The following is a 26,023-nucleotide window of genomic DNA, read 5'->3' on the forward strand; positions in this document are numbered from 1 at the left end:
TGGGGAACTTGTGGAGCTCCAGATGTTGAAATATAGCTCCCACCATTCCTTACCACTTGCCACACATGCTGTCAAGGAATGATGGGAGTTGAAGTCTAACAGCATCTGGAGGGTCATAGGTTCTCCATTTCCTCCAGCAGTGGGGGGGGGGATTGGGAGACTATACTTATCCCCCCCCCACTGCAGTCACTGCCAGCTTTCCAAATCCAACATATGCTACATTTAATGCACTTACAATTCTACTTCCTACCTTCCCACTCAATGGGGAAAGGTTGGTGGAGGTGGAGTGGAAGGGGCTGTTGTGAGTGGGGACACTGGGGGCGGGGCTTACTTGCATAGCTGACACCTCCTATTTATGTTTTAAATTTCCTGTTCAAGGCATAGCATATAGATAGGGCTTAAGTGCTACATTGCAAGAGCAGCACCTTGGCTGCAGCAACAATAAGCTGATCTCACTGGTAATTCTCACTCATCTAGGCCTTTAGAGCAGGCTTAGGCAAACTAGGCGCTCCAGATGTTTTGGGACTACAATTCCCATCATCCCTGACCACTGGTCCTGTTAGCTAGGGATCATGGGAGTTGTAGTCCCAAAACATCTGGAGGGCTGAGTTTGCCTATGCCTGCTTTAGAGCTTCTGAACAACTTAGGAGGATCATAGGGCCATAGAAACAGACCTCCCTGAGTCTTCCAGTATATAAATTCAATTAATAATAATAATAATAATAATAATACTCAGTGTTTTTTTCTAAAAAAAAAAGTATAGGGATACTCTGATTTTGATTCAAGAAAATCACAATTTTATAGCTGAAATTGGGAAAAATAAATAAATGGACAAAAGTAGAAAGATTCACAAAATGTTTAGGGGTATGCGTACTCCCTGCATACCCCCAGAAAAAAAGGACTGATAATACCCATCAACTGCTCTGGAAAAAAGGAGTGGAAGCACAGAATGGAAGCATTTGCATGGAAGAAAAAGCATGTGGCTTGTGGAAGGATGTGAGTGATTAAACTTTCTTTTCCTTGTTGCCACAGCCACTTTGCACATCAATGGGAAACATGGGCCATGCAATATTGTGGGGGTTTTTTTCTTGCAAGAAGACAGTGGCCAAAATCTCAGTTCCAACATCTATGGTATTTGCAAATATGTCCCCAAGCAAAATGGAAAGATAGTTTCCTTACCTGGGCCTGCCCTTCTGGAAGTGTCCTGTCACATGCATATATAAGCACAAATAATATTGCAACACTGGGATTAAGCACTAGGACAAAAATATAAATATTCTGCTTCAATAAATATTTGTTGCAAAGGCTGGCTTATCACTGGTCAACATGGTTTTGAATGAGCCACCTGCTTGAACGTTTATTTTCCTACATTTTACTTTCTGGCAGGATTCCTCAGAATATATACGATAATATTGATTTAAATAAAAATATTTTGCAAACTACAGCTTCTAGTTCGTGCCTGTTGTTGGAGAAGGCCTCTAGCAGATCTGAAAATGTGATTAATTTCTTAGGAATTTTCATTTACGACTAAAGAATCACATACATTGTCACTTTGGCTGAGATTCAGTGCAATGTAGCATCTTGTTGGGGTAATCAGACGTCAATTTAATATTTTTATGTCGCCGCTCATAAGTCCTTTGCTTTACCACTAATTCATTTCCTTTAGCATCTAACCAATAATAATAATAATAATAATAATAATAATAATAATAATAATAATAATTTTTTATTTATACCCCGCCCTTCCCGGTTTAAAAACTGGGCTCAGGGCAGCTAACAGCAAATATATAAAACATTGATTAAAATGCGACTTAAAGCAATGAAGCACATTCTTTTTGTTCTGTGCTGTGTACTATCTCTGATAAGCCTCTCATTGCCTACCTTATCTGTTTCAACTAACATTGATTTTCATGTTGCTTTATATTATGTTATGTTCCATTTATGACCTTGGGATCAAAGTAATTATGTGGGATATGTTTATGGGCTTGAATTGGTTTCCATGGTATGTTCCTCAGTGAACACGACCTTTTTATCTGTCTTGCTCATGCCTTGCGTGTGGACTTCTTGGAGATATCCCTGCAGCCATTGTGGGAAGCAGGAACATTATCGCAAAGGTTACAAAACAAACTCAGTTTTATCTTTAGGTACCATCACTATTCACTTAGCTTTTAGTTTTGTAAAAGGAGGCCAGCATCGCACCTGTCTTTCTGTACAATTGTGAAACACTTTAGCGTTAACAATGGTTTATGTTTCCGCGCTATTGTATTGATTCTGGAGTTTCTTCTCTAATCTGTAGCGACCAAACATTTCATGGCAAAGAGGTATCTGCAGCCCAGCAACATTTCAACTTGTTTCACCAGACCCAGATGACAGCTGGGAAAACAAGACTTTTGGCGTTTATTGTCTGTTATAAAGCAAAAAATGGCTTGTTGATGATTTCCCTCAGGAATTCCTCCCCCCATTTATGACAGCTTTATATTCAAGTTTATGACCACTTTGAGGAGAGACATATTCACACTAAATGTGTGTGGCGAATGAATGGAATTATTTGCAAAAAGTGACAGGGTTCTTGTTGCTACTATGTTGTATGCTATTTGTTGTCCTGATCACTGCCTGACATCCATTTCACCACCAGGATTTGTGCTCTCCCTAGTTCATAATAAAGGCAATGAAGGAAACCAGGAGAAAGGTATTTGCACTTCCTTTGCAGTCATACCAACTGCTCTGACCACTAGTACTGTTTCCTGCTCCTCACTTCTTCAAGTGGTGAGAAATCTCAGGGATAATACCACAATAAAAGAGGGGGCCTGCCCCCACCAAAGTTGGCGAGCATTTCCATTCAAATAGTATGCGTGCGCCATGTCATGGGCTTACCTCCCCCCCCCCCCAATATTTTATTCAAGTTGGTACCCGCAGCTTGAGGGATGGATAAATCTGCCAATTTTGGTTTCCTTCAATTTCTCATGTTTCCAGTTTCAGATTTTTGCAAAATTTCCACTTGTTGCATTTTTAAAAAGTCCACATGAAAGTCCATCAGTATTTCAGCGTACATTTCTTGAAATATAAACATTTTTGCAAGCTACTGCCCCTAATCCCATGCATTTTTGCATTTTGTTTATGTGAATATGTGTTTTTAATTCGTACTCTCCCTAATGCGGGTATAGGCAACCTTTGGCCCTCCAGATGTTTTGGACTACAATTCCCATCATCCCTGACCACTGGTCCTGTTAGCTAGGGATCATGGGAGTTGTAGGCCAAAACATCTGGAGGGCCGAAAGTTGCCTATGCCTGCCCTAAAGCAATGCAATTTTGTATGTTGTTTTCGCCAGTGTAATCACTTTTATGCATACTTTCCCCCTTTTATGCATAATCCAACCTTTGTGAACAGAAAGCCCCAGTTTCAGTCTGGTATCTCAAGGCAGGGCCAGGAGAGAACCCTGCATGTAATCCCGTAGAGCCGCTGTCAAGCAATGTAAACGATACTGAGCAAGGTGAACCAATGCTTTGTCTCTCTAAGGCAGCTTCCTATGTTCCTATAATCGCTAAACCTGTCATTGGCTCTGGTACCACCTGTCATAGGTGCCATCTCACGCCGAAGATTGTGGGTGCCCACAAAAAGGGCTTCAACTTTGCCCATTGACTTTGGTGGGGCCCAGACCCCACAAATATATTATTGTGGGTGCCAAAGCACCCACGGCCCCCTGGACCTGGCTGCCTCCTGCTGTTCGTCTCTCTGCCTTCTGTCCTATCAGTTCCAGTGGATACTAATCACCAACCATGTAGTTTGGCCCCCAGGGAAGGTCAGTAATGGTGCAGAAAGCAAAATCACCCCACCTAGCTATACAGTTCGTAGTTAGATATATCACAGGAGTGGATTAGACCACACAGAAGAAGAAGCACTTCCCACCTGGCCACGTCAGCTTTGAACTGGCTCATTGTTAAGGATTAAGCAAGTTTACTCTTACCGTTAAAATATACAATGATCTCATTGCTTTTGCAATAGCTTTGTAGGCAAACTGTAGCATGTGTTTTGCTCTCCCTTTTTTCTTCTGAAGTGAAACAAAGAGCCAGGGGTTGGATTTGCAGAGGAATTATCAAAATGTCCCTGGCTAATGTAGCATAAAGCAGTACAGAAGATTGCTTAAACGTTACTATGTACTCTAGGTCACAAATAAGATAAAGCCTCTGTCCTAAAGGATATTAATAATATCCTGGATTATTACAGTCCAAATATGTGGAATAAATGCTTGTTTGATATGGGCAGCATATTAGCTGACACAAGAACAGGAAAGCAGCAGAGACTGCCTTTAACTTTCTAGGTGCATGACTCTGACTGTACAATACAGTGGTACCTCAGAGGTTGAACTGAATCCATTCCGGAAGTCTTTCCCAGCCCTATCAGGAGATGCCAGGGATTGAATTGGGGAGTTTTGCAAAGCAGATGCTGTACCACTGAGCTCAGGCCCTTCCCTCTGTGGTCCCATCCTTCCTTGGCACAAGTGCCATGGAAACTGCTCCTCTGTGGCAAGAGCCTGTGTTGCTGAGGTCAACATTTGAATACATATGGAGCCTTCTTACCCAACTGTTGCCTAGTCAAAGAACATCCCTTCCTCAACCACAGGACCATGCAACCAGGTTAAGAATAGAAGCACTGATTTGGGCAGCTAACCAATATGATATAATGTTTCTTATTGTGTTATACTATTGTTTTAATGCATATTTTTAAAATCCTGATTTTAAGCCTCCTTTTACAAACCACTAGGCCAAAAGATGAAATTAAAGCAAATTTATTTGTTGTGATTATGCCCCAACCATGTACAGTCCTCTGTGTGGTTTATAGATCCAATAATTTCTGGCCTGTTGGAAACCATAATCTATACATGAAGGGGGTTTAGAAAGTTTTTGAGGTCAGCAGTAAGAACTTCTAAACAGAAAACAAATGAAAGTCAGTCCACAACATTTAGATTTGGTGGGAAAACAGTAGTCCATGCATGCTTGCATGCCATGGTTGAGGAAGCCCAATCATATCAGAGCTGAGATGGGTATTTAGAACGGTATGATAATGTGGAATAAAATTATACTGATTTGAGTGTATTTTACATCGTGACATTTTAGGATGCTGTTAAGCTTATATATTGCAACACAGTCACTGTGGAATCTTTCCAAAAGTAGCTGCAGCCTATTTTAAAATAATGCATCAGTATAGTTTGACCTTCTGTTCCCTAAATGACCTCTAAAAATACGACAGCTTTAAAACAAAACATTTCATATCTTTAAATGGAAATAAAACTCTAGCAGGAAGTTACAGTAAATATTTACATACTGTGAGATTATTGCTGGACAAAGATTTTGCTTAAAAAAACGGAAAGCCTTAATGGTTCTTATATAATGTTTCCTTATATAATTGAAACAGCAAGAAATCAGTCAAAAGAGTGTTTCTGCTGCAATCAGATTACCAAGAGTACCAAGCACTTAAATGAGGGTTGGAGGAGGAATCTGTTTTACATTCAGAATTTGTAGTTTCTACTCCAGGAGAGCTTGGCCTGCATTGGGTCGTCTCTTGAATTGAACACCTACTTATGTCTGAGACTGTGATTATGTGTATGTGGAGAGGGGTTTGATTTCTTTTTTTAAAAAGTGCAAGTAAAACACTTCCTATTTCTCAGTATAAACGGGTCAAGTCTCATGTGGTAGCATATTTCTGCAACATAATGTTGTAAATATCAGTAAGCTGTGATGGGTGGTAAAACATTTCCAGTGGGCTTGCCAATTAACCTTGAACACATAATATGTGTTATTGTGGGGTGTTTTGTTTTTTTGTCAGCTTCCCCTTATAGTATGCCCACAGTAACAAACAAATGGCCAATGCTATAAGAATGAATTCCATTTTCTCTCTTGTCTGCCACTGTTAAGCTGTTTTTCAATGTCAAAACATACGCACTGCAGTGTCGGGAAGTAAGAACTTTCTCATTTAGCTGTTGCCGTGGCAAAGTGCATAGAGTACATGGCAAGATTAGATCTTTTTCAGGAAAGCTAAGAAGAACAGGCATAGTTCCTGTGTTTAAGAGAGGCCCAACTTCTATTATTTCAGAAACGACAGGAAGGATAAGAGTTCACCAAGAATGGAATGCACCGCCTGTTTTGCAGCTGCCGCTGCACTGCCGAAGCACAATTTCTGTTCTCATTCTGAAGCAAAGTTCTTAACCCAAGGTAATATTTCTGGGTTAGCGGAGTCTGTAACCTGAAGCGTATGTAACCCAAGGTACCACTGTATCATAATTCAAAGACACAGCCTAGTGAAAATACTCAAGGAGAATGCAAAGCAGGACTGGTGAGGGGAGAGCAGCATAGTGCAAGCTCACTGGTGGAGCCAATCTGACATTCCTGCTGGTGTGTTTGTACCACACTGACTTCCCCACCACCTTGCCCCTTCACCTCTCCTCCCTGTCAGGTCAGGTGACCACTATTATCCTACCACACTGCCAGCTACTCATCTGGGAAGAGGGTATGTGACTGAGGAGGGTGGTTTTTATAGGTGGGTCCTCAGGGCCACATAAAGAGGTGGGGGCACATTTGGCCCCCGAACCTGAGTTTTCTCACTCCCATACTGCTACCTGTCTGAATGTATGTTCTCATTTTCCTAAATGAATTTTACTTTTGCTTAATACTTCATTTGTTTTTATCCTGGGTTATTCGGGAGCTCTGAAATTCACCAGTGCCTCCTCCCTCTTGAAAATACATTATTTTTAAATATAATACAGAACAGAGCTAAAAGCAGGGTGGTTGGAACAGCACCCCAATTTTAAAAAGGCACTCGTGGATCTATATCACCTTTAATCCTGGTGGTTTTAAAACCCCTTTCAATGGTGGCAGCCACCCTATGATTACTGTTGGCATGACAGCTAGTTGGCCTTCATTAACTTGTAACTGTCAAAGGTCACACCAAACAGGCTCTATGAGAGGCAAATATGCAAAGATGACTTAAATTAGCCGGTGAGATTATGCTAACCCATTTTCACAATTGCGGAGCTTGAAGTACTGATACATTTCCATTCATTAGCTGACTTTTATGTCTGAAATCAGTGGATCATATTCAAATAAAAGCTTTAAACTCCCAAACAGTGGCTGTTTTGCTTGCCTCTTAAAAGAGTATTTGAAAAATATCTGGCTATGGATAATATTATGTTTCAGGGCTGAATATATCAGGAGCTACAGAGTAAAAAATATCCACAGGCCAGTGACGTAAACTAAAAATGAGCCATACAGCTGGCTTATAGTTAGTGAAGATCAAGTTTCAGCTCTGAGCTTGTTAACAAGTTACACAGCTAAATATATACCCAAGCAACTAAAGGAGACATCAGAAATGGGTGGTTGTAAAGGTCTGTTTATTCAGCTATAGATGTCCTTTTTTGGCTATTAACGCCAGTTAGTAAAGTCAGTAACAAAAAGGAAATAGTTTCCATAGTGTAAGTAGCTATACCCTCCAGATTAGGGATGGGGAAGAAATCTGAATTGGTTTGCATTTCAGTGAGAAGCTGCTTCCTTCATACTTTTCGAAGGAAAAGACAATTATCCTTTGAAATTCTCACGTCTCTGAATTTTGCGATGTAGTTCTCCAACCAAGCAATGTGCATTAAAATGCATATATTAGGAGAATATGCTTGAATAAATGCATGTATCAGTCAAAAACTATATACAAAAATGAGTATATTAGGAGGAACACACACTAAAATGCTGGTGAATTTTCACGAGTACCTTTTATAAAACGGCGAATTGCTGCAGAGATGTGTGGAATTCAATTTAAGAGTGAGTTTCTCTTTCTCTTTTTCCAGATGTTGTTGGACTACAACTCCCATCATCCTTGAGCCCTGGCTATGCTAGGAACAGGCACCCAACAACATCTGGAAGGCACTGCATGCATGCCCCCCCCCCGCTCTTCACTAGCAAGTGCTGTTACTGCTGTTGCTCTAAAAGAAAAAGCACATTACACAATTAGCAGATCATGTCTGTGATGCAAAGAAGGAATTTACACGCAGGCAAGTTTCCTCTGAAGTTTCTTTTGAGCCTCTACTCGATTTACAAACTGGCCTTTCTCCTCAAGAGTGGGAGCCACTCAGTGGCGTAGCGTGGGTTGTCAGCACCCGGGGCAAGGCAAGTAATTTGCGCCCCCTAACCCGTGGATTTGCGCCCCCTAACCCGTGGATTTGCGCCCCCTAACCCTAACCCCCAGATGTTGCGGCCGGCCCCCCTGCACCCCCCACGCTACGCCACTGGTTGCATTCATGCCACCTTGAGATTTGTTTGATTATTGTTCTCATTTGACACCATTTATAACTTATTTTTGGCCCGTCTTACTGATATTTGGGTAGAATAATAAACTGTTTCATGTTTATGTCCCTGTGCATCTGATTAAGAATGAACACAAATGGCCTTGCAAAATGCAGGCTATAAGAACCAGAAGACAAGCTTTATTTCAGACAGCAAATATGACTCAGGCACCCAACAGACCCCTCCAGATCAGGAAAGCTGCATTTCGTGGAGTGGTGGTGATGTCGGGAGCAGAGGCATGGGGGGGGGGAGCAGAATCCTTTATTTGCTCACTATTTCCTTGCTGGGACACAGGTGGTGCTGTGGCTTAAACCACAGGGCCTAGGACTTGCCGATCAGAGGGTCAGTGGTTCGAATCCCCGCGACAGGGTGAGCTCCCGTTGGTCGGTCCCTGCTCCTGCCAACCTAGCAGTTTGAAAGCTCTGCACATGCTCGCGGAGCCTCTTTCTCAGCTGCGCGGGGCTTCCTTCCCTGGATCTGGTTTTCGTTGGAGGAGTGAGGCCGCGGCGCCCTCAAGCATGTGCAGAGGGCCGCGGAGATGGCGGGCGGCCTTTCCCCTGCGCGACTCCGCCTCCGCCCGGGGTGGCTCCCCGTCCTGGGTCCCTCCCCCGATGGCCGGGAGGAGGCGGGCAGGCGCGCTCGGCCGTGCCTGGCTCGGAGGACCAGCCTCCCTCGACGGGGCGCTCGTGGGGAGGAAGGAGCGCGGTGTCGGCGCTGTCGCTGACTGGACTGCCGGCCGGGATCGCCCAGGTGGAATCGGCGCTCTGCACGTGCTCCGGGGCCGGCTGGCTGCTGCGGGGAAACTTCACGCACCGCTTTCTGAAGTACGGGCGACGCAGCCTCCGCGAAGGGCTCGGCGCCGTCAGAAGAGCCCTGCGTGGCCCGAAGCTTGCTGCACTGTCCCTCCCCCAGATAGTCCCTCCCTCGCTCTCTCTCCGCACAGTGGGCGGCGACCTGGCAGCTCGGATTCGCACAGCCAGCACTGTGAGAGAGAGTGTGTGAACCAGGTAGGGGCAGAGAGCTGCGAGTGCGCCCCCCAAAATGTTGCGCCCGGTGCGGCTGGCACCCCCTGCACCCCCCACGCTACGCCACTGGAGCCACTGCACAGAAAGTTGCAGTCAGTGCCAATGGAGAGGCCTCGCTCTTTTGGCTTGCAAGCGATGGACTCTCTACAGCTAAACTATTGCTGCTTGTTTGCTTTCTGTTGAGCTCCTGGGGAACATTTTAAAAGACTGCTCTGGGGCACCCATATATCCTAAGATGTCTGAGGAAATGAGCATGCGATTGGGTGCTGCTTACAGAGTTCCTAGTCTAATCGACCAGCCAGGATGGTGTTCATATAGGCCTTGCTGGAAAAAAACAAGGGTAGTACCTATCAGCTGTTCAGGAAAGGAACAATGTTGTTCTTCTTGCTCTCCAAGTCAGCTGATAGTGCTATCACCACTCATGCATACCTAGCCTGCCCCAGATGTAATGAGTCCCACTGAGATGAGAAAGAAGCATTGTCAATTGTGCCAAGGAAATGTCTTGTCAAAGGATCACATTGTAAGAACGACCCACCCGCAGGGACAAAAGGTCCAAGTATGATTAACATAAGAATCTAGGATCAGATCCTTGTTGGATCAGACCGAGGGTCCATCTAGTTCAGCAGTTCTCAACCTGTGGGTCCCCAGATGTTATTGGACTACAACTCCCATCATCCCTGAGCTCTGGCCTTGCTAGCTAGAGGTGATGGGAGTTGTAGTTCAACAACATCTGGGGACCCACAGGTTGAGAAAGGCTGATCTAATCCAATGTCCTGTTTCATACAATAGCTAACCAGATGCTTCTGGGAGATGCACAAGCAGCTCATGAAGGCAATGGCCCTCTCTTGTTGGGGCTTCTCATTAATTATGGTATTGATCTGTTATAGGCTGTATTCAGGGGTGGGTTATATTTGGAGCGATATGGTGGTATTCTTAGGGATATACTTCCCCTAAATCTGGAGGTTTCATTTAGTTATTATCCTCCGTAGCCCTAGTCAGAGAATTTGTTAGTCCAGCACCAAGTGAAAGGTCTAAAGGGTATTGGCTGCTGTGAATGGGAACCCTGACCATGCAGAAAGAGTCAAGGTCACAAGCAAACTGTATATTTAAAGCATACACAAAGCACATTGTTTCTCAATCCTGGGAACTCTAGTTTGTTAAGGGGTCTTGGAATCGTAGCTCTGTGAGTCAATCACGATTGTTAAAGTGGTGTGATAGTGTTTTAAATGTGTAGTGTGTTCACAATGGCTCATTGCAACAGGGGGTGGTGAACTGGTTGGAAGGTTCCTAGTTGGACACCAGAGGGCTCCAGCAACATCTTAAAAGCACATGCGCCCTGCATTTGCAGGCTACAATAACGGATATAAGGGTTACATGTTTCCGCTACATTTGCTTCTCAACTCTTACTGGTTGTAAACCCTCAACCATTTCAATAAAAGCTCAGTTGAATTTGGGGAGGGATGCAAATGATCTGCAGGATGGCAAGCTGTATTCAGCTGTGGCCCCTCTTGCTAGATGCTTCTGAAGGTTTAAAACAACAAAACACAGCGAATACTGAAAGAGAAAAGGGAAAACATTAATGTAACTATGAGAAAGCACCCTAGCAAAATTCAGTAGACATCAGGAAATATCATAGCAACAGCCTTGACTCTGCTTGAATACTTTATAGCTAGGGCTGGCCCAAGACATTTTTTGGCCTGAGTCAGAGGACAAGATGGTAGTGCTTTCCTCCCATTCCATGTTCAGAAGCTGACCAGACTGGCTACTGAATCCTATTCTGACACAGATGACGCGACTGCATCCATCATTGTGCCTAAGGACAACAGGCTAGTCCAGGGGTTGTAGGTCCGTTCACATTGCACCAAAAATTTCTGTCCTCCAGCATCTTCCCAGTGCTGTGCATCTCCTGGCATCTGCCACCTGAAGCAGCCATCTCACTCTGACTAATGTCAGGGCTGGCTCTGTTTACAGCTCTTAACAGTCTGTATACTGTCATCTGAGGCATTTTTGATTGCTTTGATGAAAGTCAAATTCTGACGTTTCCAAAGCATGTAAAAAGGAACATGAACATTTTCACCTTTCACTCTCCCCCCGCCATGTGAGATGTAGCAATTTCTTTTGACTTGAAGACTGACATGGAGATGAATGTTTTGGATTTGGATCAGGGAGGCCCCATTTGAAGAGGAGTGACATGGCTGGGAGGTTGGCATGATGCAAATGAACCAGCAGGAACCATGGATTGGCTCTGCTGGGGTGTTTTCACCACACTGACCTCCCAGCCTCCTCAAACTTCCACCTCACCCTTCAGCTTTTGGGTGGTCAGCCAAGTGCTGCCACTCCACCATTCTTTCAGTAGATAGGAAGGAAGGAAGGAAGGAAGGAAGGAAGGAAGGAAGGAAGGATAAAAAATAAAACATAGAACCCATACCTTTTTCCTGCATGTAAAAGCTCAAAGCCTTCAGCAATTTTCTCAAAGGGCAATGTGTGACTTATTAATGCATCCGTATTAAATTTCTTTTTCATGTAATCAGAAACCAGTTGAGGGAGAGCATCTTTTAACTTCCAACCTGGGGTGGGGGAAATAAAAGGACACTGGATCATCATGCAAGCTGGATGCTTATTATTTTTAAAGAACAGAAAATGTCAGGATGTGTGAACTATAAATTACCGTACATTTTTTTAGAAGATGAGGATAACTCCTGTTTATAAGTTAGGAAAATAAGCTTAATAGAATCAAAGGCCAATGGGATGGAGGTATTTAAGCTGAGGCTGGAAGGCAATCTATCAGGGTTGCTGTGGCTGCAGAGAAGCAGATTTCAGCTAAACATTAGGAGAAACTACCTAGTGTAGGGAAGCAGATTGGCTCAGTGGGTGATGGGCTTCCCTAGGCTGGAGGTATTTGAACAGAAGCTGAAAGGCCATCTATCTGGGATGATGTGGCTGTATCCCACTGCAGATCCTGCACTGAGGAGGGGGTTGGACTCGGTGACCTTCAATGTCCATTCCAGTTCTATGGATCAATGCAGTAGCTGCCATATATCAACAACTTTAACCAATCCACACCTCCAAGCAAGCATCCTATTAATTTCTTTCCTGTGAGGAGCAGAGTAGGGTCGATGGAGAGCTGTGATCCTGCAGGAGGTGCCCCAACAAGCACACAGGTGCCATGGCCCAAATGGCAGGATTTAAGGGCAGTGACCTGTTTGGGACACACAGAAAAATGAGGTCAGAAATGGAAATGGTATTGCAATATAAAAGCATATGAACATAATAGCCTGTGGATCAGGCTAGTGTCCCAACTAGTCCAGCATCACAGTGGCTAACTAGATGCCTGTAGGAAGCCCCAAAACAAGACCAGAGTACATCAATGCTCTTTCCTCCTGCATTTTCCAGCTAGTAGAATTCAGAAGCATATTGCCTCCAACTGTGAATCCTCCCTCTGTCTTCAGAATTTCCCACCTAAATCTTTTACGTAGTCCCAGCCAGGTGCATTGCTTATATAAGGAGTGATCACAGATGTGAGCCCTGGACTGAACAGGAGAGCCAAAAAATGGGGATGTGAGCATCAAAACAGAAAACATACCGCAATGTCTGTGCGTCCAATCACTTCAAATGCGTAGTCCACACCAAGACCTGTCATCTCTACCAGAACTTCATTCATGGGCTTCTTGAAATCTTGAGGAGCGATGCATTCTGTGGCTCCTAACTCTTTGGCCTTAGTAAATTTATCTTTGTTGATGTCAATCCCAATAATCCTGGATGCTCCAGCAACTTTGCAGCCCATGACAACAGACAGTCCGACACCTCCCAAGCCAAAGATGGCACAGGTAGAGCCCGGTTCAACCTGCAAATTAATAAAACCTGCATTAGGGACTTCCCAGAACACAAGTGATGTAGCAGGATTGAGGATCTGGGAGGAAGGAAGACTGGCAGACTGGAAGAGAAGAGGCATAGAGAGACAGAACTGAGAGACACTGTGGTGTAGTGGTTACGGTGTTGGACTAGGACCTGGAAGATCACGGTTCAGATATCCATTCTGCCATGAAGCTCATTGGGTCACCTTGGGTCAGTCACTGGGAATATTGTGGGACCTAAACTAGTTGGGGTATATGCCACCTTGAGCTCCTGGAAGGAAAGATGAGATACAAAATATGTCATGGACTGGTTGGATGCAGAGGAATGTTGGGAGGAACTAGCTGGAGAATCACAAAGAGAGGAAGGCTCAGAGCCTGCGGAGTGGTGTGGTGGGATAATGATGAATGGTCACAGGGTGAAGAGGTGTTGTCGGAAGTTGAAGTAACAGGGTTTAGTGAGCTGGGAAAGTTTGTGGCGCAGAGAAGTCCAGAATCAGAGGGAGAAGCTGAAGCTGGGAGGTGAGTGGTGTCAGCATCGCCCATGAGCCAGTGCCACCGACTGGACTCATCCACTTCAGCCCCGACTGGGCCAGGCGAGCTGGGGTAGCACTTCCAGAGACCACCTTCTGCACAGGAACAGGTCAAAGAGCTTTGGACTCACAGCTTAGAGTTGTGAGCACCGGATTCACTCCAACAAGAAGACAGTCGTCGCACAGCAGAGTATAGCAGAGTACAGCAGAGCATAAACGACTCGGAGAACAGTTCTGTATCTTCTTTATTCTATCTACAACTATAATACACAACTATATACAGAGCTAAATGAGGTCTAAACGAAAAAGCTGAACTGCAGCTGCTGTTAGCAGCAACCTTATCTATACATACGATCTCTCTCTAACACTCAGTCTCTCTCTCTCTGACACATTGATGTGAGGCTGGAGCGGAATAAGTAGAGAGTAGAAACCGCCCCTCCTCTCTGAAGAATCAGCAGAGAGCATCAGCAGATTCTTGGATATGGGAGGGGTGAAATCTCCTCAAGTGGAGATACACCAAGAGGCAGAGATGAATCAGGCTGGTGAAGAGTCATGGGTGTCTCCCCCTCCTGCTGTGACAAGCTCCCTCCCCACTTATCTCTCAGAACCAGAAGAGGCATGAAAAGGGAGGAGAAGAGGTTAGGTTCACACAGGTACAGTCTCTGATTGCTTGAGGGAAACCCTGGAAAGGGGACTTCTGGGGAGTAAAGCTGGTGAACTAACAATGCCTGGAAAGTAAGATCAAAACACAATGACCTACCCAAACAACAGCCTTTTGCTGCTTCCTTTTAGAGGTACTGTTGGGAGGCTTGACCCAGTGAGAGCAGGGAAGTTCAAGTAGCATCAGTTTTTTTTTGGGGGGGGGAAGTGATATCTGAAGGTGCCTCTCTTCTCTAGCAGGGAGTAAGCATACTCTTGTTTCACTTATTTGAGAAACAGAAATGTAAATTGATTCTTACCTTGGCACAATTGACTGCGGCTCCATAGCCAGTAGAAAACCCACAGGCAAAGAGGCAGACTTTATCCAGCGGAGCATCATTGTCGATTCTTACAATGGAAACCTCAGGCATAACTGTGTATTCGGAGAATGTGCTCGTCCATAGGAAGTGGTGGATCTGTTTCCCTCTGCAGGTGAACCTGCTGGTCTTATCTGGCATCAAATTTTGAAGAGGTTCACAGAGGCTGTTTGTGAAGATTCAGACTGGTCTGTATCATAAATTGGACTAAATACTAATTTTCCATATTACTAAGAAAAACAAATCTTTAATAGATGATGCCAGATGAACTTACTGGGACTTGAGGCAGCAGTTAGCTTTAGGACTTAAACAGCAGCCACACTCTCCACACTGGGGAATACAAAGAGGAATGACTTTGTCACCTTGTGGGAAAACAACAAGGACAAGAACAAAGTTTAAGTTCATAGGCTTATTGTTCTATTCAAAGGCCATGACAAATTTGTAGCAATAGTATTAATGAAATACAGAACATACATGCATAATGTAAGCCTACATCCCTGATGTAAGGGAGAGAAGTTACCAGAAACACAAACAAACTCAAATCCAGTTTGATTTCAGATTAAGCCTCCAAATTGCCACAACAATTTATAGTGATTTTTATCTAATCTTTTCCTGATTAATTTGTAGCCAGTACACAGAGGGCCCCTTTGCACAAGGAAGCTTTTATTGTCAACCAATAAAGCCAAAGCATTTCTGCCAAGGTATACTTGCTTGCTTGTGGGAGAAACACAGTGATATTTACCAGGAATGTTGGAAAAGGAGAAATGTATTTCAGGATTGGCATCAATGCCCAAAGGAAATCTGAAGATGGGCAAGGATCCTTAGCGCATGCAATCTCTTATCCCCTACACCAGCATATTTTTTTTTTAATTGAAGCTTTTTCATAATGCAATACAATAAATGAAAACAAGAACAAAAGAAAGAAAAGAAAATGCAAAGTCATTTCTCAAAGGTGGCTCTTAACCCTTAAATCACACAAAAAGGAGCGGACCCTCGCAGTTCTCACCTGGGAGCTTCCCTTTATCCCACCCCCGCCTCCCACCCTGGGAGCTCTTTCCTTGCCTGCCCCTCACATAGGGTCCTTCACCAACCCACAGTAGAGGACACCAAAAGGAAAACAAAAAAAGGGGGGGGGAAGAGCTTGATTTCAGATTGAACCTCCAAATCACCACAACATTTTATAGTGATTTTATCTAGCTCTTTTTTCCTAATTATTTTTTAGCCAGTGCTTGGATTGCTACTTTGTCTGTTACGAAGCTATTGGAAGAGGTATTTCAACAGAGAAACATACTATCGGGTTTGGTGGCAATGCCCAAAGGTCACTGATTTGGGACAAGGATCCTTGGGGTATGGGGTTTCTTATGATTCTGATGGGTACTTGAAGAAAGAGATTATTTCTAGTACATAATGTGATCCTACAACTCCCACCATCCCTGGCTATTGGGCCTTGATTGCTGGGGCTGATGTGTAGTCAAGCTATTTACACCATGCTTGCAAATCCTAGTGGTGTCCAATACACAGGCACTTCTGAGTTTCTGATCTGCCCCATCCTTACCTGGCTTTACAGAAGTGACTCCTGGTCCAATACTTTCAACAATTCCAGCTCCTTCGTGACCCACAATAACTGGGTAGTCTATGCTTGGGAAAATGCCTTCCAGTACATGATCATCTGTCCTACAGATCCCAGTGGCCACTATCTGCAGGGGGAATGCAAAATACGATTCCAGTACTTTCACTGCTTCCACCTAGCAAACATATTCATCAGGAACTGGCACTGATTTTTTTTGTCTCTGTCATAAACATGGGTCTCCAGGTGAACAGGAGATCATGCAGATACTCTGTTAATACAACTTCATCCCCCGATGGAGAAATAGTTTGGAAACAGAGCCCTCAAAGAATCAGGAATTCACAGAGAGGACCAGCTCACATGGGAAGTTTCAGCAAGAATGTTACCCACTTGATCTCGTTCAGATTTTACTAACTGTGATGCAAAGGACTAGCCAGAAATACATATAAAGGCACATGAGGCTACCGCTTTGAAGAAGCTAAGCAGGTCCCGGTATGGTCAAAGCATACCAGGTAAATCATCAGATGGTATTACAATATGGTAAAATTGTGCCTGGGTTGACTTATTTCAGACTGCAGCTGTGGCATGATTCAGGGGCTGAAGTCATATCACTGGATAATCTTTGTATGAAAGACAACAGGGAGAATCTTTCACTGTTAATCTTGTTTGAACTTGCTCGGAGCTTTTGGATATGCATTGCTTCTTATTGCTGTGTAAGTTTCAAATGCAATCACACCAAAACTATTGCTGAAATTCTGCACAAAACTGAGAATTTAGGAGGATCTTTCTTCTTTTGCATGGAGTCCATTCAGTTCTGCCAAGAGCTGCCTTGTCAATAGACACTGCTGAGGAAAGAATAACTTCTGAGTTTTAAGTATAAGTCTTCCAGAACCATTCCTCCACCACTCAAGACTCCCCTATCCAAGCTTTCAGAGTTTAGGCACAAGATCCTCAGCCACTGCAATCATAATTGACAATGAATGAAAGCACCTTCCCTTTTGGAATAATATATTTTACCTTCACTCGAATTTCATGACTTCTTGGTGGTGCAACCTCCACCTCCTCCACAGAAGGCAATTGGCCAACTTCCCAGATGATTGCGGCTTTGCATTTAATCACCTGTGGAAATGGAGTCAATCAAAACAAGATCAAAGATGAATTTCAAAGGCAGGACAATATGGGAGGAGGCTTTCCCTCAGATATTAGGTCCCAAGCCACTGAGGACTTAAAATCTAAGCCCCAGCAGAGATCAATTGTCCTCATCCTGTGCTATTATTGCCAAAACAGCAGGTTTTGCTGCCATTTTACCCTTCTTGCTGCCATTTTCCCCTGTGACAGTTTTTTGTTCCTTTTAAAAGTAATGGTACATTCACTTTTTTCCTGAGTGCAAATGTGAGATTAGGGGAGAGACACAGTCTGGCCAATTTCCCCCCCACCTACATTCTGTGTGCTGTTTTAAAAGATGATAACAAAACAAACACATCAGAAAACAAGGAGAGTGATTTCCTCAGTCTCCACCTCTGTCCCCTCCGCACCCAACCCCTGCAGTATAACAAATGCATCCCATCCTGCCGCCTCCAATCTCTGGTTCTGTTTGGATAAGCTAATCCAAACTAAACATTTGTATTCCACTACTGCTGCAAACTACAGAAAAAGGGGAAATAAGAAATGGAATTGTAGTAATATGTAGAGCATAAGGCCAGCTAAAGAAAAAGGAGAAAGTAAGGAACAATAATGTCACAGGAAACTCAAGACGTTATGCATTTGCGTTTGATCACCTGTGGAAATGGAGCCAATCAAAACAGGTCAGAGATGAATTTCACAGTGTACCTTATAATGATTCAGTTAAGATTGCAACCTTAGATTTCCTATAGTCAGCATGGAGATTGCCACTTTCACCCTACAGCAGGTGAGCGCAACCTTGGCCCCAAGGCCTTATTTCAAAATTGCTCTGCATATTATCAGTTCAGACTACTGGCAAGAATAATCTCTCCCTCTTCCAACAAGACATTATGTATTTGCTCAGTTTGCAGCCTGGCTCACCCTAACAGCTTGGGGTACGTACAGCGGTTGCCTGGACTATGCTAAACCATTGGTCCATCTATTCCAGCAAGAGAGCAGGAACACTGGCATAATCCAGCAGGCTTGTCTTGTGTTCTTACTTACCACTCTTCAACCCATCCACTTGAATATAGCTATTCGGTCTTCATACAATCCAGTCTCTGCCCTCCACCTCAAAATAGCCACTCAAAATAGATACAGTATAGAAGATGCTCAGATAATAATAATAATAATAATAATAATAATAATAATAATAATAATAATAATTCATTACCTGCACTACACTAGCAGGTCCCAGGTGTGTTACAACCATCGAAAATTAAAAAGCAGAGATCCCTGCCAAATACCCTCTGCAATTTCCACACAAAACTTTTGTTGCCTCAATCTTACATGTGTTTGCTCATAAGCAAGTCCCATTGTGTTCAATGGGACTAACTTCCTAGTAAGTATGTTTGGGACTGCAGCCTTGCTGTGAACTAGGTTGTACACCCAGAAATGCGCACAAGAGAAGGTGCTTGTCTTTGTCACTGTTTCCGTTTTGGTGCAGTTTGCCATATATTACATTATTTAAGTCACTGTTGGCTATTTAACATAATTTATGTACCGTATTTTTCACACTATAGGACGCACTTTTCCCCCTCCAAAAATGAAGGGGAAATGTGTGTGCGTCCTATGGTGCGAATGCAGGCTTTCGCTGAAGCCTGGAGAGCGAGAGGGGTCGCTGCGCACCGACCCCTCTCGCTCTCCAGGCTTCAGGAGAGCCCCACCGCCAGCCCCACAAGCGGGGAGGCAGAACGCCGCCATCCTGCTGTCCCCCGACTTGGTTAGAAGGCTGGTGGGGGGAGAAGCCTGCTCCTCCCCTCGCCAGCCCTGCAAACTCGGGGGACAGCGGGAGAGGCGCAGCGCGCCATCCCGCTGTCTCCCGACATGGTTTGGAGGCTGGCGGAGGACTTCCTCCTCCCCCAGCCCCGCAAGCTCCCAGAGCAATGCCAAAGCTGCGCGCAGCTTCGGCATGGCTCTGGGTCCTGTTCTGGGGGAGGCGGAAGCTCGGGCTTCCCTCGCCCCAGCCCCCCATTATTATTTTCCTCCCCTTTATTCCCCCCCCAAATCTAGGTGCATCCTATGGACCAGTGTGTCCTATAGTGCGAAAAATACGGTATCTGTTGTGGGCTTCAAAAACAACAACATGGCGCCATTGCTACTCTTAAGCGAACAAAGCAGAAGTTCATGGTGAGGTTAGGTACCTCTTTTGTAGAAAAATGGCACTGGAATGGATCATATTCACTGGATTGATTTCCAGCTTGGATATGGCACAAACTTGCAAACAGTTGCAAATTCTGCTTCTGTTTCGGAGAGAATTCTCCGACTTCCCTACTGGATTCTGATTTCATGCTTCACCCTGTTGTTGCTGATGAAATCTCAACAAGTGCTTCGTTCTCGAAGTTTTCCACAATGGGATATAGGTACGAATTAGTTTGATACAACAACCATGAAGCATGGGCATAGCCAGGATTTATGTTGGGGATGGCAGGCTCTGTTAGAATTCCTGCTCCGTGATTGCAGTCATGGAATTGTTGTTTTTCACATGACGTGGTATGTTTTGACTCCACAGAGTGGGAAGTGATGGAGACAGGATGTTTGTGTTATTGTGTTCTGTGAAGTGGGACTATTGTCCTTTGTTCTTTCTCTCTTTGCTGTCTGATGCTTTAGAGAGAGGGAGCCATGTTGCAGTGCTCCATGTGTATTTATATGTAAATAAAGCCAAAATGCTGAGGTCTGTTGGCATCGTTCGCTTTGATTTTCGGGCTGAAGAAAGATTTTGAAGCTCCCGAACATTCAACCAGGAGGGAGAGAACATGCCAGTCGGGCACGTCTCTCTGCCAGGGTCCTACTCGAGTGTAGGACAAGCTCCTGACAGGCTTCATGTTACAGGGGGCAGAACTTCAGTTAGTTAAGTATTTTTATTGATTTACGTGATGGGGGGGCAGCTGCCCCCTGACCCTCCTTGGCTACGCCCATGCCCGGAAGCCCTTTGCTGTGTATCTGTTCCCCTCACCAGTTTTGAGCCTTCTGTTTTGTGCCCTTAGGCTTCATTCATATTAAAGAAACACTGAAAATGGGAATTTGGGTATTATAGGAAACTGCACTGTCATAAAACCAGGGTGGATTTAATTTAAATCAAATTGATTTAAATCAGTAAGACTTGATTTAAATCATATTTTTTTAACATAAAGACTCATACTTTCTTGTATAATCTTAGTATTTACAACCAGATGAAGGTTTCATTTTTGGAATAATAAATTTTCAGAGTAGTTTTTACTGATTACTGAAATTACTGATTTGGCTATACTATTAGAAATACATAGACAGATAATTATAAAATTATTGTGTGGTTCAATAAGTTAACTGTTTATATTTGGACAACTTTTCTGCTGTACTTTATTGGAAGGAGAAAAATAATTATTTCCTTAATAACAATTTAAACTATTTATTTAACTAAAACAATAACATTATAGCATATGTATCCATGTTTGTTAACTGATGTGGTTAAACAATTTTTTTAAAAAAACCCTCTGACTGAGTTTTAGCACACATGAAAAACTTTAAACAAATCCTTATTTCCTGATGAAGAGCCTTTGGACTATAATGTAACTTAAATAGAAAACTATCTTTAGAAACTTTAGAAATCTTTATTTTAAAAATCCGATTTAAATTAAAAAAATCTATTTTTTAAAAAAATCATTGCTTTTTATCCACCCTGCATAAAACTGTGTGTAGTTCATGATAAGCTGTGGATTCTTGCATGACTGTTGCACCACAAGCTACTATAAATCTCTCTCCTTGAAATACAGCTCTTCTGAGCTGTTTACCACTAACAGCAGCCTTTTCTGAATCTCTGCCTGCAGCATTCAGTTACATAGTTATTGTGGTATGCAGTTAATATACCAGGACAGTCAAGGTCCACACCCAGTTCTTTCATTTATAAGGCATTTTATAAGGCATTTTAATAGTACATAAGTTGCACCATTTAATCCCCATTTAACGACAAATAGTTTCTGCCATGTATGGGTAAACGTGGGGATTATTCCCGATGTTGAACCTGCAACACCTCAGGTGAGATTTGTAGCCCTGTTTCCAGGTAGTATCCCTTCACAGGTTGCAGGTAGAGGCTTGCTTGACCCCTCCTCTGTACAAAACATTCCTGGCACCTTCAAAACAGGTGTGTAGGAGAGAAGCCTGGGCTGGAGAAACTGTTCCCTCCAACATCCAGGCATGGGGAAGAAATTTGATCCTGTTTCCATTTTAATAAGAAATTACCTAATTAGGACTCATTTAACCAAAACATAGCTGTTTGAATTTTGTGCTTTTTTTTCATTTCGCAGTGCTGTTTTCCAATCGAAAAAAGGTGTACAAAAATGCAACTATTAGGAGGGAATGTGCATAAAAAGTCATGCATAGATGTGTGTGTGTGTAAAAAATAGTTCACTATATTTGGGCAAATTGTTTGCAAAAAGATTAGTCAACTCTGCGTACATAGATGTGTTTATTAGGAAAAAATTGCACCGAAACACTGACAAATTGTCATGAGGATATTTTTTTTTAAATCACAAATTGCTACATAAATGCGGAGAACTGAATTTCTAGCTGAAAAAAGATAAAACACAGAGAAAAGAAACAGACAGTTTTGTTTGTCTCTACTGACATCTAGTCTAATATAACATGTTCCTTTCTGTTCTGTGCTATAAATCGGAAACCTTTTGATAGAAAGATATAGATAGATATAGATTAGATTTAGATATAGATAAATATATAGATATAGATATAGATGATATAGATATAGATGATATAGATATAGATATAGTGTATACACACACACACACACACAAAGAGAGAGGGATCAGTAAAGATAAATGTGTTTCTGGTATGATGTCTTAATGTTTGCAAGGGTGAGAGACATCAGCTCCAAATACAAAACCAGTTGTCACATCTCACTCCTGCAAATTGTTTCCCCCTTGCATTGCGCTAGAAGGGCCATGAGGGGGATGCAACACCTGCACTTCATGTTGACATACTTGTTGTAACATGCAAAGCTGTCAAAAGGTTCATGTCTTATTTCTCCCTTTAATATGAAGAACATTGTGTTTCTTTGAAATGGTGCACACTTATATCTCCAAGACACATGAACGTGCACAAAACGCTTCATCCGTTTAGAATCAGGAATGTCACAAAGCTCATAATGGAGATATTTAAGGAGCTCCCTTATACAGTGGTACCTCAGGTTACAGATGCTTCAGTTTACAGACTCCGCTAACCCAGAAATAGTACCTCGGGTTAAGAACTTTGCTTCAGGATGAGAACAGAAATCGTGCTCCGGCGGCGTAGCGGGAGGCCCCATTAGCTAAAGTGGTACCTCAGGTTAAGAACAGTTTCAGGTTAAGAATGGACCTCCGGAACGAATTAAGTTCTTAACCTGAGGTACCACTGTACTGAGTTGTATGGCAATCTCTCTTGTTATGATACTGCTGGCAGGTATCAAATCTGGCTGACTCTGCTCCTTCCTACTCTCCTACTTGAAATTCTTTTAACAGGGCATCTGAGTCAGACTATGGCCTATGGCATAGTACAACTCTAACCTTTTGCATCACACTTTTCAGAGTTTAATTTCCACCGCAGATGAAAGATAAAAATACTGACTTGTAAATCAAACTAGAGAGTTTTGCTTTCTGAGGCAAAAGGCCAAGAATATTTGCATAATTGAAAAACGGAGTGTTCTTATGCACTGATGCAATTAGATACAAGACAATGTCAAACAGCATATGCTGCTGGGAACACTGTAATTATATACATGCATCATTATACAAACGGCAGGTTTATTATCAAATTAAGTTGGTAAGGTTTGTAAAAATATTTTATCTCTATATATGGAATGGATTATTTAAAAATAGTAACTTGGGTAAAGCAGCTTCCCAGTTGTGGTTGAGGCAACCTTTAAATCCAGAACTTCTTCCTTTATTATTTAACGCTTACACAATACAATGCCAGCTTTTTAGCATTGTCGGGAAAATATAACATCCTGCTCTTTGTCTCCTCCGCGTATATCAAGCAGGCTCATGTTTGGAATCTACAAGTAGGAGATAAGCTTTTCCAGCTTGGTCTTTGCAGCTGCGAAGTGAATGTGCAAAAATAAAAATCAGAGGAGGTGTCTCCGTTTTGGCAATGGGGATGTGGCAACACTTAGCTCTTTCCTCTTCAAAGCAATGTAGCATCTGTGCAAATGCAAACATTAGCATGTTGTGTTTAGATAGATTTAGATAGACTGAGCCATAAAAACAGTCTTCCTTACCTTTTCTGCAGTTGCCATGTGTCTGGATCGTGACTTTCAGTCTTCCCACAAGTTTACTCCTTTACAAAGGACTTCTCTTCTTGCTTATCACTCCTTGCCTAATGCAAGAACATATACACAGAGTACTATTTCCACCACACACACACACAGAATGTGTTATCTATGATAGGCCATCTGGGAAAGGGGAGGGGCCATTTCCAGCTGGCATTCAAAGTTCTTTCCTTCTTGGCAGATATTTAGCTTAAATCAAATCCCCCTAGAGCTGCCATCTAAAGTTAACTATTAAGAGCCAGCACAATATTGGATCCAAAAAGAAAAAGGTCACCTCAGTTACAGATTTTTTGACTAAGAACTTGTATATACTAGTAAAAATCATTCTGGTCCGTGTTCGCTTTCTCAAATTATTTATATAAAATAGAGCATAATCACACACAGTGCGTTTACTCAGATGCTAAAAACCCTTAGGGTCAAAACTGGGAGAGAGAAATTCCATTACAAGTTTTTGAAGAATATCTGTTAGTTTTGTTCTCATGCCAACTCTCTCGTGCCATCACGAATCTCTCTCTCTCTCTCTCTCTCTCTCTCTCTCTCTCTCTCTTTCTCCCTTTCTCCCTCCCTCCCCCCTATCTATTTCCCATGGCTGTGTGTATACAGAGTGAATCACATTTAAGTGGAGGGGATGCCTGTAGTGAATGCAGTTCTTGCACCTCATTTGCAATGCTTCCTCCCACTTGCGTAGTTTCCCCCTATTCTGACTGGTCTCCAGCTAAAATTTCTAGTGTAGATATAGCCCCTGCCCCTGCCCCTGCCTGGGCATCTGGACAGAAGCAACTCTTTCCAAATCCCTTTAACAGGATACCCTGAGCTGTGGAGAGGCAAGCAGAGGTCTAAGCTGCCAAAGTTGTGACAATTGCTATGAGGTAGGCAAAACCATCAGAGAAGGCCAATTAGACCAATGGACGAATTCCTGCCCAGCCTTGAATATGGCAACCAGCAAAGTCTATCGCAAGGTCAAGCACAGCACGCAAAGCATAACAGATAGGGAGGTGGGTAAATCTGAACAGAAACTGTGTGGGGTGGTGGAGGCTGGCGGTAATTTATACCCGGAGGGTGGACCAGAGAAAACCTGCTGGCTCAGTCTGTTGTAAACAAAATCTGCCCTTTCCCCCTTCTGGGGTATCCAAGAGCCTGTATAGAGTCCTTACGTGGGTTCCCTATTTGTAGGAGAAAATAACAGAGGCCAACCAGAGAACACTGAGAAGCAAAGCAGCTAGTAAGCCTGATCTTTATTGATCTGTTGCAACAGGGTGCTCCCCTCACATGTAGGAAAGGAGGAGGACCCAGAACAAAGGTGTGCCTGCCCTTATATAGACATTTTAAATTCCCTGCCCTGGAGCTCAAGACCACCCCTCCATACATCATACATACATCACAGAAGGGGTGTAACCCAAGACCACCCCCCACAAACATCATACCTACATCATAGGAAAGGTGGTCCACAACAGAAATTTGAATGTTGTTGTTTTTACTGTCTGCCAGGTTATCTGATAATGCCTTATCTGATTGCCTTTCCTGGTAGTCTGTCACCATTTGAAACGGTGATTACTCAATTCCTGAGACAATGGGAAGGCTCCCTGACCCCTCCCTCCTTGCAGAGAAAACATTTGGTCAGCTTGGGAGTCAAAATGGTTTCAGGTCGGTCTTCCTGTGTTGATCTACATGCTTGGTTGGTACATTTATGAACATATATATAGCCTTAAATTTTATTATTAGTTGGGCCCACCCCTTGGGAGGAGCCAGCCTTGCACCCTGCCCGTGATTGGCCAATTTGTGGGCAGGCTACAAATCCGACTTCCTGACTGGCGCGAGAACCCTTTTTGAGGTCACGGCGGCCAGGAAAATCTCCAGAGCAGACGTTCCCTGTTGGGTCATGGCAGGGATGGGGAATAAGCATCACCTTGCAATGCTGCCTGACCAAAGAGGGTGAGCAGATTTGTGCCAAGGAGATGTCTTGTTGAAGGGTCACATTGTAAGAACAACAGGGGGTCATGGTCACATGCACACTGTATATCAAAAGCATATGTAAAGCATATTGTTTCTTCCAAGAAATCTAGGGAGTTGTAGTTTGTTAAGGCGTCTTGGAATTCTAGTGTTGTGAGTGGAAAGTCATGACTGTTAAAGTGGTGTGATAATGTTTTAAATGCATGGTGTGTTTGGAATGGTGAACAAGTGATGGTCTTAGAAACATCTTAAAAACAGCTGCACCTTGTATTGTATGCAAGTTACAATAATGTATAT

At 43.2% G+C, this 26,023-nt stretch overlaps 1 protein-coding gene across 1 annotated transcript; it reads right to left on the minus strand.

The window, feature by feature from the left end:
* Positions 1-10,741: 10,741 nt before the first annotated feature.
* On the minus strand, positions 10,742-23,892 carry LOC309377643 (alcohol dehydrogenase 1-like). Its single transcript, XM_081925223.1, has 9 exons — positions 23,726-23,892; positions 17,338-17,439; positions 16,309-16,450; positions 15,028-15,115; positions 14,697-14,919; positions 12,937-13,197; positions 12,417-12,552; positions 11,782-11,920; positions 10,742-10,907 (listed from the first exon to the last, which is right to left on the minus strand). The coding sequence occupies exons 1-9, from the start codon at positions 23,741-23,743 to the stop codon at positions 10,883-10,885; spliced, it is 1,134 nt and encodes a 377-aa protein (XP_081781349.1). The 5' UTR covers positions 23,744-23,892; the 3' UTR covers positions 10,742-10,882.
* Between the last annotated feature and the right edge of the window lie 2,131 nt (positions 23,893-26,023).

The sequence above is a fragment of the Podarcis melisellensis genome (genome assembly GCF_964234715.1).
Source record: "Podarcis melisellensis genome assembly, chromosome: 9".
Classification (NCBI taxonomy): Eukaryota; Metazoa; Chordata; class Lepidosauria; order Squamata; family Lacertidae; genus Podarcis; species Podarcis melisellensis.

What these genes read in the sequence shown, in the direction of transcription:
- LOC309377643 (XM_081925223.1), bottom strand. An exon ending in GTCATGAAATTCGAGTGAAG is followed by an intron (nt 16,451 to 17,337) that starts GTAAAATATATT and finishes TTCCCCCTGCAG; the next exon opens with ATAGTGGCCACTGGGATCTG. An exon ending in CCGCAGTCAATTGTGCCAAG is followed by an intron (nt 13,198 to 14,696) that starts GTAAGAATCAAT and finishes ATTAATTTGCAG; the next exon opens with GTTGAACCGGGCTCTACCTG.